The sequence below is a fragment of the Pyrgilauda ruficollis genome, unplaced genomic scaffold (assembly GCF_017590135.1).
Source record: "Pyrgilauda ruficollis isolate IOZ18807 unplaced genomic scaffold, ASM1759013v1 scaffold6, whole genome shotgun sequence".
Taxonomy (NCBI): Eukaryota; Metazoa; Chordata; class Aves; order Passeriformes; family Passeridae; genus Pyrgilauda; species Pyrgilauda ruficollis.
Genome location: NW_024527710.1, coordinates 638,187 through 649,865, shown reverse-complemented (window position 1 = coordinate 649,865; position 11,679 = coordinate 638,187). Strand labels below are relative to the sequence as shown.

At 40.5% G+C, this 11,679-nt stretch overlaps 1 protein-coding gene across 17 annotated transcripts; it reads right to left on the bottom strand.

Moving 5' to 3' along the window:
- Positions 1 to 2,622: 2,622 nt before the first annotated feature.
- Positions 2,623 to 11,678, bottom strand: EXTL2 (exostosin like glycosyltransferase 2). 17 transcript variants are annotated; one of them, XR_005956463.1, is made up of 7 exons: positions 11,004 to 11,678; positions 9,531 to 9,599; positions 7,898 to 7,981; positions 7,158 to 7,585; positions 6,513 to 6,613; positions 5,763 to 5,833; positions 5,103 to 5,165 (listed from the first exon to the last, which is right to left on the bottom strand). XR_005956463.1 is itself a non-coding variant. In XM_041483509.1 (6 exons), the coding sequence occupies exons 3-6, from the start codon at positions 7,960 to 7,962 to the stop codon at positions 4,674 to 4,676; spliced, it is 1,056 nt and encodes a 351-aa protein (XP_041339443.1). In that variant the 5' UTR covers positions 7,963 to 7,981; positions 9,531 to 9,602; positions 11,004 to 11,667; the 3' UTR covers positions 2,623 to 4,673. The 17 variants fall into 17 exon arrangements, 16 of the variants coding, with proteins under 16 accessions (XP_041339443.1, XP_041339442.1, XP_041339441.1 ...); XM_041483509.1 differs by lacking the exon at positions 6,513 to 6,613 and having other exon boundaries at positions 2,623 to 5,165; positions 9,531 to 9,602; positions 11,004 to 11,667; XM_041483508.1 differs by lacking the exon at positions 6,513 to 6,613 and having other exon boundaries at positions 2,623 to 5,165; positions 7,898 to 8,021; positions 11,004 to 11,667.
- Position 11,679: the final 1 nt, after the last annotated feature.

The window sequence follows — 11,679 nt, the reverse complement described above, 5'->3', positions numbered from 1 at the left end:
GCCCCGCCCTCCGCCCCGCCTGCCCGGGCAGCGCCGCCGCGCCCCGCTGCGCTGGGGCTGCTTTTCCCCGCCCGGGGGCGGCCCGTGGCAGAGCGCCCCACGAGCACCGGGCGGGTGTCGCATACAGCTCGGAACGGGGCTGAGCCGCAGCGCTACCTCAGCAGCGCGGGTGGGCTCCGGACGGGGGCAGGCGGAGCGGCGGGGTCGCCTCAGGCGCGGGGGAGCCGGCGGAGCGCCCATTGCGTTACCTGGGACACCCTTTGTCGTGACAGACAGGTCGGTTGACCAATCAGAGGTCAACCTGCAGCCAATGAGCTGGCGGCGCCCTGGGGAGCGCCCCGCCCTAGGCCCCCCGCGGTCGCCGTTTCCCGCCCGGGCGGTGCCGGCCGCCCTCGGGCGCGGGGCTGGAGGGGCCGGGAGCCGCTTGCGAGCGCCGGGAGGAGCCGGGCACGCCTGAGGCGCGGAGCTCTCCTAACGCGCTGGTTCGAGCTCTGGGCGCGTTCTTCCGCCTCTCCCCTTTAGAAAGAACTGGTAAGTGCCAAACAGGGCAGACTGTCCGTCTCAGTTTTACAACTAAAGCAAAGGTTGCAACGGAGAGGTTCCTTGAGGAGAGAAAAACAAGGGGGTTAAAAAAGTCACTCTTCCCCTGAAAAAAAAAAAAAAAAAAAAAAAAATCCACTCTTGAAACACTTTTAAAAGATGTTGTAGTACAAAGCCATACGCAGCCCTGAGGTTCACATTTGTATCACCAGCTTTCCCTAGCACTATAAATAACCTACTGTAACCTACTGTACTGTACTGTTCGTACAATTAATCCTGCTGTGTCTGCTAATGAGGCTAAACATGAGCGTGAAACACTTCTGACTCTTCAGTTTTTAATCTGGTGTCATAAGCACTGGATAATCTTTAAAGCTTTACAAATAAGGGGAAACACTACAAAAGACACTGCAGCTGTTTTGTATTTGCTTAATTTTTGTGTTGATTCTAATGCTTTGTACTTGCATTCTTACACTGCTTTTTTTCAACGTTTTTGGAAAAGCTCCAAAACTAATGTGCTAAATATGACCCTGTTTGTGCCTGATTCTGAAACCTGAGAAAACCTCCTTTTCAGTAGAAAGTAGTATTCCATACAAGATGTTCACAAGAATGAGACTGCAGTCTTATGTAGCAGCAAATTAAATAAAGGTTGTTAGAGGGTTGTTCCTTTTCATGGAAATCAGTGTTTACCTTTCTTTAAACTGTTCTTTACAACTTTCACTACTGTGTAACCCTTAACAAAACCAAGTATTTCACTAGTTTGTTTTTATTTACAAGCAATTCTCTGAGGGGTACTATATCCTGTGTAAGAGAGAGGGTATTAAGGTATATTGTCCAGAACTACAGGCTTTTTAATGCCCTTTTTTACTCAGACTTTCACTACAGTTCAATGTAACACATTTCTAAGTCAGTGCTGCACTCTGCTTAAGGGCAGTTTGAATGAGCATACTTAAAATAGCTTTAGCAACACTCTTGGGAAAGATGGAACAATCTGCAGCCTAGAATCCAGTATCTAGAACCTGTAGAAACAGAGCTTGTGATAAAGCCTAAGATATGTAAACCCATCCAGCTAGACTGGTGAATCTAGGAGGCAAATATTACTAGACACTGAAGCCCAGCTGTCAAATTCTGATATACTGCTTATATGTCTTCTGCAAAGTTAAAAACACAGTTTTCATTGTAGAAGAGTTCTCATTTGTGGCAATTAGCTGCAGCCTTTGTAAGCATCAGAAATAAACTAACATTCATTTTCTTCCCTGTAAAAATATGTGCAAAATAACCTCTATGTTTTTCCAATTCCAGTAGTGTGTCATAGCTATTAGTATGATTATTTAATGATTTTCACTTTGTAAAACGCTAACTTTAAGAATATTTTAAACTAATACAACTTAAGTTATTCTAATTAATACTGTGTACTCGTTTTGAGATCAAATATCAAGGCTGCAGTGACATCTTGTGGCATTATTTTGTAAAGAAGCAATTTTTTGTGCATTTTAGCGCTATATCTTAATTTTTTTAATCACAGATTTTTAAAATATATATTTTAGATACCATGTTTAAAATCCTGTGTTGCATTAACTGTAATTTCATAAGAACATTCAGAGGTTGTGATGATTCTGTGTAGACTCCAAAATATTACCAAATTACATAGATAATCTCTCACAGAAATAATCACATACATATTATTTCGTTTAAAATACAATTTTTGGTAATGTATTTTCAGTAAAGAATCATAAGACATTTTTATAACTACAAAGGGATAAAAAAATCCACTTTTAAAAAATAAGCAAACAGCCCCTTTTGGTTCCAAACTACAATGAATTATGGCTGGAACTTAAGTCTTATCTTTGTATTTTCTTTGCTAAGACTAAAATGATTAAGGCTGTTGGTTATTTTATGCCTTTTTTTACTTCCTTCATAAGTAGGCCTTACCTAAATCAAATGAATATATGTGCCAACAAGTACACATTTTTAAAAAAAAAAGAAATCTTGGTGCTTCTCATGAGTATTCAAACTGTGAGCTTACTTTAGACATCTTAACACTAAAAATTTTGGTCAATAATCTGAAAATAAACACATCACAAGTCTGCTTTCTGTATTTTATTTTACAATGGTGCAAATTAAATTTAACAGTATCATTAAAAGCTTGTTCTGTTAATTCTTTCACTGATTCAGAAGACAAAACAACTTCTTCACTCCAACAAAGAGCCCAATACTAAGGTTTGGCTGAATTGACAGTTCATTTCACATTTCAGAAATAAGGTTAACAACAACTGTGAGTCTTCACAACTCTAGTTGATACTGCACAGAAATCATAGAAATTTGCATTTCTGGAAAGATCATAGACCTGTATACTACTTAGCACTACAGCACAATAATTAAAAACTGCTTTTCACTATTACAACAAAATTAAGCAGACTTTACATTGCCATGTTAAGATTCTGCCCTTTAAATCTTACAAAAGTACTGGGAAGACTTCACTGAACAAAAATCAAATCCTTTAATACTGGTAGAACAAGGCAAAAGAGTGCTTCATTCCCCCCAAAGACTCACACCCTGCTGTAAAGAACTTGTCATATTTTTCACTCTTTGTTCAGCTAACTTCTTACAAAAAATGACAGAATTATATACCATTTGTGCAGATGCTATTTGTGTACTAGGTATTAGCTGTGACTGGCTGCCCACAGCTACCTTTGAACTGATTCTAAGAATCAATTAAAAGCTGATGCAGATGAAACTAAATCTGCTTTGGATGCCAAATCTGATTCTGTGACCCAGGAAAACCACTGTGTGTCACTCCACACCCCAAAAAAAAAAAAAAAAAAAGCCCAACCCTTGTCCTTGTGCAGCTTCATTGGAAAAGGTTTGCCCTGTCTATGTCAATAGAAGGTTTCCAGAATTACAGAGTCCCAATCCAACAAAAGCCATTAACAGCAGCTCTGTTTCTTGCTATAAATAATGTCAGGGAATTCAGAGACTGATAATAGTCCATCCCTGTCAAACACCACTGTACCTTAAAATACTTTTTTTTCAGAATGCTTTACCCATTTATTGTACATTTCAACTCTGTTGTCATAGCCAGCAAAACAGAGGAAAAAAGGAACTAAAAAGTAAATACTCATTGAAAGAGAAGCTAAAAAACCAGTAGACGTGTAAAATTACAAAATGTACAGTGTAATAAATGTTGAACACCCTGCTCTTACTAGGAACTGTAAATAAGACATTTTTAACTAATTGAGGATTTTCCTGGGTGCATATTTGTAACAACATATATGCAAAATATCAAAATAAAACTAAGTACTAAAGAGAATATTAATAAGTAATATTCCATCCTCTTCTTCTGGCTGCTTATATAAGTTTCATATTTCATGTATTCATGTTTCTTATATTTCCAGCCTCTAGGATTTACCCTTCAGCTGCTTGCAGTGTTTCAGCAACTCCAGGCAAATCAATAATAGAAAAAAAAAAAGCCACATCAGATAATTTTCCATTAACCGAGCAGGAGTAGATATTGTAGGCAATGGTTTAAGTACTATCTGAGATTAAGGTGAGGTACTTTTCTGGCTTTCATAGCAGCTTCAAGAACATCTCAGAACACCAAGTAGCTTATATACAAACTTCAAGAGGGTTTTGTACAGAGGCCAGAAGCCTGGCCAGCAGTTCACTGTAGCTCTTCTACAGCTTCACTGGAAACTGGGTAGGAGCAGGTGAGGAGTGGGAAGGCAAGGAAGCATCTCAAAATATAACTGTCACAAATATGCCTAGACCTTATTTCACTGGATATGTATATTCAGGGGGAAAAAATCCAAATGTTAAGCTCTGAAGAATAGGAATGCATTCTTGTCTGCATGTTTCTGAAGAACTGACCTAATTAATTAGAGTAGCTTTTCAGGTTTTAAGGAAAGAGGATGATTTTATCACAGCTAAGCATTATTATATATTCTTTAAGTTTTCTCAAAACTTACCTTTGTGAATTAGTTAGAAATGAAAGAAAATACATAAAAAGCTTAGTGGAGACAAAATCAGAGGCTACAAAGAAGGATGGTCAAGATGCAGTAATTACACCTTCTTCTCTCCTTGAACTCAGTACAATTCACTGAGTACTGTTTAACATTTAACACCTTAAATTTGTTGGCTTACATTTTATTTTTGTGATTGGCATAATTAGGAAAACCAAACTGAGAAATCATGATATTAGAATATTTTAAGGGCATGCCATCATAAATATTAACGAGTTTATTTACACAGTAGGATCTCTGTAACAAATGCTCTGCTCGGTGCCACATTCCAGAATAGCCACTGTTAGTGTCTTTTTCTAAATTTCTTATGTCAACAGGCTTCACAAACACTCCTGAAGGCTTTCCAGTATGTTTGGCTACCAGAAAATTCATGGCAATATCATCACAGTTTTGAGTTTCATCTATTAAGGCGTAAACTGCTTCTGGCTGCTGTTGAAAGTCTTCTAAATACCCACTGTGAAAAAATGCTGCACCAATAAGCACCATAGAATACTGATCTCCATTCCCAAATCCAGGGTTTTGCAGTTCAAAGCTGCCATAACTGTATACGCCTGAAGGAGTAGAAATGTGCTTTCTAGGAACAAATCCCACTATATGCTCTGGAAATTGCTGAAAGAAAAAAAGAAATTCAACACATATTTCACAGTGTGGGGTTCACTTAAGTGTGTTCATAAGAGAGATTATGCACTTTTTAAATGAAAGGAGGACAACATTATTGCCAGGAAAGAATGAAATTGTTGGCATGTGGTCCTTTGATCTGCATAAATGTTGCAATTAAATACAGTTTCACAAAACTGACAGTCTGCCTCATTCCATATCACATACTGCCAACAAAACATCTACCCACAACTGGCAGCTGGGTATTTGGCACTGAAAATAACTTTACAGATAATTTCTTGTGTTTTGCAAAACAAAACACACAAGACTACTACACATTTAAATAAATTAAGCAGTTAGCAACTTTATGGTTTTGTAACGTAAGAGTTAAAATTTTAAAGTTACAGATAACAGATACAGATACTACTAAAGAACAATTTTGCTATTTCTACTATTCAATGCTTCAAACTCCCTAAAATCTAAATTTAAATCTAAAATTTAAAGCTAGAAAACCAATGGTAAAACAGTGTGATACAGTATTGCTCTAACTAAAACTATTAATCTCAAGTGCAGCTCACAAATACTTCCTTCTAAGATGCAAAAGATTACCTGCCAAACGGAAAAGGCAAAAGCAAGGTCATGAGCACTGACTAGTGTGTCATCATCCATCATTAAAACAGCTGAAGGAGGAAAATAAGAGAAAAACTTTAATTGATGAAAAGATTAAATACATGAGCACAGTATGCAGCACAATATTTGACAAATGAAATGTAAAATTTCTACAACTATTAAGCTGAATTGCAATTTCTTGAAAGTAGATTGATAAAACATAATTAGATTTCAAAGCTAAAGCAAGGTTACAGCTTTGTGGTAATTGGAAGCAAACCTAAGTTTTAGATTATTTGCCAGGCTGTTACAAAACTCAGCAACCTTTGATCATCTGTAGTATAGCTGGAGAAGCATGTGTTAGAAAACTTGGGAGTGTTTGGCAAAGCAACTTAAAATTCTGCTCATCTTGTGTAAAGATACAACTAGAATAGAGTTAGATACTTTTTTTTAGCACATACACTACTATACTACATAAGCAAGTTAAATTGCCCAGGCAACATTCAGTATTATTAACTACAGAAGGAAGACTCTTTGCCTTAAGTTTTAGACAAAAGACTACCAGGAAGTGGAAAAGGAAGGATATTCTTAGATCTGAACTGCAAATTCATTAAAATTTTTAAAGTTTACATCTAGCACAGATCTTACTACAGTAAGAAAAACACTTGGGAATTTGAAGTTTCCAGTGTCTTCCTAGAAATCATGTGTTTGGACTAGCAGGCATGATAGGAAGGGGGCAATAAATACAATTACCTTTACTAATCATGAGTAAGGTCAGGTCTGTAATGCAACATATGGGGGGTTTTTCCACTTGAAACAAACAGGATTTATTGTTGTACACGTCCTAGAAAGAGCTTAGGAAGAATATTTATATGAATACCCAGGAGACTGGGGAAAGTACTCTTAAATAAAAGAGTGCGTAATTTGAGATAGAAAGCCAGACAGCTGGGGAGGGAAGTTTCTCAGAAGAGCAGAACATGCTTGAGAACTTAGTCTTAAGAAGAATGGACTAAATCAAATCTCTACCAGATGACTTAAGTCCAGATTAGTGCAGACACTCAACAAACAACATGCATTTTGAATTTCAGTTTATGGTACAGAAGGAAGGGCAGCTGAACTGCCTATGTCTGCCTGATAAAGGAAATGGAGAACTGTTGCAAAAGACCTTGAAATGCATTTGACATTCCTCTTTTCTTTCCTTTACTCTTCACTGACAGCCTGGTGGTGGTGTGCACTTGATACCATAACACAGGGCTCCTCTATACTACCCACACTCTATGAAGTGGTCCAAAAGATCCATTGATTTATTACACAGTATAACCCAACCATCTCTCTTTTAGCATTCAGATTTCAAGCATGAAAATAATATTAGTAATAGTGATATGAACTGCTGATTACCTTTTGTTTCCAGGTCAGGGAAATTCTGTAGTCTGTTTCTCATCCGATTTACAGTTTGAACTTTAAAGACAACAGGGACAGGATGAGGCCCCAAGGAATTCCACATTTCCTCTGGTGTCTTCTCACCAATGTTGTTCCACACAACAATTACTTTATGTAGGTGTGGGATTGCTTGATAATGATTTAAAAGCTTTAGCAGTAAGTCAGTTCTATTGTATGTCTGCATAATAAGAGTAAATGAATCCAGGGCAGACTGAGTCTGGGTTTTTGGTTCCCTTCTCGAGTTGGGCAATTTGTCATCTTTGATAGTGGGAAGCAAAGCTGTTAAAGCACCTGCCACAAGAAGCAAGACGATGATCACCACAGAGGTGAAGCGCAGTAGGCGGATTCCCATAACTCTTCCTGGAAGCTTACAGAAGTGAAAACACCTTTGAAACAAGTAACAGGAAAGGTTGTCATTAAACCCATGTACAGTTTTCTCTCTTAATCAAAACTCCCAAAATATTAAGTACGTTTTCATTTAAGTAAGTAAATAAGGAGAACTTTAGCACTTTGGCAAATTACTTTCAACTATCAAGACAGGTGTTTCTTGTACCCAGTTTCTGTGTTTACTTGCTTTTCAGTCTTTTTGGTTAACTTTGGATTTCATTGTTTTGTGAAATAAATCTAGAGTTGGTCTTTAGAATGTTCACTGTTTCCTATTTTCTCACTACTACATTTTTGATTGAACATTTACATACCTCACCAAGTCTATCCAGTTGAAAGTAGAAAGCAAATTTGTACTGAAATTCAGTGTTTTCAGCATTGCAGGAGCTCTACCTTAACTGGGAAGCAAAAAGGAGAGAAGGTTCCTTCTCAAAAGCTCTGGCAGGAAGGAGGAAATAAAATGTTCACTTTTTCTGTTGCTCAAGCACCACAAAGAAGGAACAATTTTTATAACGGATTTGCTGGATATTTTGTCAATAGTTTGTATATCTGCTTGATAATGGTAATTAGTGCAGAAAATGCAATGCTGATCACACTAAGGTTACAACACACAGGTGGAGCAAAAGAAACATGCCAAATGAAGTAATGCAGGGATGCAACAATCTCAGCAACAGCTGAACTGATACATCTAGAACTTGTGAGAAATAGGCAATGTCAGATGCTAGGTGCTACCTGCCAGCTAACTGTGAGTGTAGATTTAGTTAAAGGCAGAGGTTTCTGGATCCTCATGATCTTGGAACTAAACAGCTCTTAAAAAGCAGCTTTTAAAAGATAGCCCCTCAAATGTTCTACACACAGTGATAGGATCTCCTCAGTTGGAAAGGACTCATGAGGATCATTGAAGTCCAACTCCTGGCTCTGCACAGGAAAGGCCCCAAATTCCACCATGTGCCTGAAAGCATTGTCCAAACACATCACAGCTTGGTGCTTTGATGATTTCCCTGAGGAGCCTGTTCCAGTGCCCAACTACCCTCTGGCTAATAGAGTTAGATATGTCCTAATACCCAGCCTAAACCCCCTGCCACATCTTCATGCCATTCCCTTGAGTCTTGTCACTGGTCACCAGAGGCAAGAGATCAGTGCTTTGCCCCTCCACTTCCCCTAGTTAGGAAGCTGTAGACAGCTGTGAGACCTCACAGATCCTTCTTCTCCAGCCTTAACAGACCAAGTGACCTCAGCCACTCCTCAGATGGTTTCCCCTCAAGGCCCTTCACTATCTTTATAGCTCTTCTTTGGGCACTCTCTAACAGCTTTATGTCCTTCTTAATACTGTATTATAACCTGCACAGAACAACCCTGAGGTGAGGCTGCATCAGCACACAGCGGGACAATCCCCTCCCCTGCCCAGCTGTGATGCTGTGCCTGGGCCAGGATGTCCTCCTGGCTGCCAGGGCACTGCTGGCTCGTGTTCAACTCGCCGCTGACCAGGACCCCCAGGGCGCGTTCATGGCACTGCTCTGCAGCCTCTCCTTCCCGAGTCTGTCTGTACATCCAGGGTTGCCCCATTCTAGGTGCAGAGTTTGGCACTTGTCTTTGTTGCACTTCATACAGTTTTCCTTTTCTCCTTTTTTACTTGCAAGATTAGTGCAAACTGAAGAGAAGATAAACATTCTAAACTTGCTACTAACTCATCTATACATATTATTTTAATACCATTACTCATGTATGCATATTATTCATGTTACTCTGTGAGTAATTTCTAGGTTTTCAGCAGGGAATTCTAATCAAACTCAGTGATCCACGACAGCCAAACAAGTAGAATTTTTGAGAAGAGTATCTGTGGGGATTTTTTCCACAGAATGTTGAACAATTTCTCTCCAAAGTGCAAATAACACGCTTCAGAATATGAATGTAAATTATTTTAGTCTAAAACGCCTCACAACTTACCTCATTGTTGCCACGTAGGATTGTTTTTCTGGCTTCTTTTTACAGGGCAGGTGTTTGTGATCTTTGAATCTGCTGGAAATTAAAGGGACTCTATAACTGGAGATCAACAGTTATCCACATGCTACCCAGCATTCATTTACAAGTAAAAGGTCCTCCAGTTATTGACTGATACATGCATTCATGGCAATTATCCCATTCCTTTTCCTAATGCTCAGGAATTATCTCTGCCTTCCAATGAACACTCCTGAAAGAAGTCATTACACCAGATGTTTAAAAAGAAAAGAACAGTCTGTTTCTCTGCATGTAAAATTGCTGCTTTGTGTCAGTGCAATGTCTGTGTCTTCCATCCCTAAGTTCAGCTATGGAGATACAGGTAGGTCTTCAGAACCTGACCAGTGTTCCTTTGCTCACCAGGCACCACTAAAATATATATTTGGCTACCACAGTCAGGCAAATAAAATTTTATCCCAATAATATTTTATTTTCTGGGTCATCCCCTTCACACTCTCACTAAGATTATCAGTTGTATCACAGGTTTAAGACACAGCATTTTGATCTCCCCATGAGGTTTGGCAGCTTGGAAAATAGGAGTGCAAGCACATAAAAGAAGGATATACAGGACTCAGGACAGCAGTATAGGAAAGCTGTGCTCCTAGGTTGTTGGGAGAGATCTTTGTTCCTTTAAAACTTGCCAAACAACCAAAGAGTCATTCATTTTGATTTGAGAATGGTACTGTGAAGCTAAGAGCACAAGAATTTGTTGAATAATTGAAACTCCGTGAAATTCCATAAGAGTAATTTGTTTGGGCTATATAAATTTGCTTCTTAAAACTACAGATTTGTTATCTGTGTGTATACCAATCTGAATATGCCCTCATATACAGGTCTCCCCAAATCTGAGATCAAATCTTACAGTTACTTTGTGACAAGAGGCCACTAAAACTATTTCCAGAAGCTAACTGCTTGTTCTGCTTGCTTCATTTTATAGGGAACAAACAATCGTGCCTGACTTCTAAAAATTATTAGCAGCAGTGACAACACAGCATTTATGAGGTCAACTATATTCCCATCAAATGTGCTTTTGGAGAAGTGAACCTCAGATCCTCTTTCAGCAGCTTGCAACCTAGTTGTAACACTTACCAGTGCTATTGTATTAATTAAACTTTAAAAGCATACTTAAAATGAAAATATAAATACTATTTGCTGTTTATGAGACTTTGCTTACCATACCTTCTAGTGCTTACAATAGGTGTAGTGATAGTCAATGATGATATTACTATCTATTCTCAAAATAAACGTCTATTTAGCGTTGTAAAATTAGCATCACGGCACTTTCCAACAAGCAAATGCAGGTAAGTTTTGCCAATTAAGTTATGAAATTTCAATGCCACATGGACGTCTTTTAAAAAAATCATACAATACTGCAGAGAACACAAAATTGACGAAAATAAAATGGAAAAGAACATCAACGACCAGTATTTTAATCCTCGTTCCAAGAAAAAGAGTTCTCGAAGGGGGTCCCCTCCCTTGGCGGGCAGCACCTCTTAACAGCTCCCGTAGTAGCTGGGGCGCTGTTAAGAGGCAGCGATAGGCAGCGGCAGCACCGCCCGCACCGCACGCCCCGCTCGTCGCCCCTCGCCCACAGCTCCGCTCACGTTCCGCAGGCGCCGCTCTCGCCGCTTCCTCCGGCCGGGCTGTGCTTCCCAGGGGTCACGGGCAGCACGGCAGAGCAGGCCGGAGGAGGTACCGGCCCAGCCCCGCCGCTCGGCCCCGCACAAGCCGCTCCGGTGACTCAGGGGCGGCCGTGCGGGACCGCGGCAGCGCTACAGCGGCGCCGCCGTGCCCGCTTCCTGCGGTGCGTCCCTGCGCTTCCTCCCGGCAGGCTCCGGGTTGTAGTCCAGGGTCCTGCGGCGGGCGGAGCGATCCGGCGGCTCTGGCTGTCACACACCGAGCGCGCTGCTCCGCCGCCCCCGCCCCGTGCCGAGCGCTGCCACAACAGCTGCACCGGGAGCAGCCGGCATCGCAAGCGGGACGCGAGCGAGCGTCTGGCACGGGACGGGGAAGAGTTCACGTTTGGGGCGTGCTGTGTTTCATTAGCGGGCGGCGCAGCCCCGGCCCGGCCCCCGGCGCGCCCCCTCAGCCCCTGTGC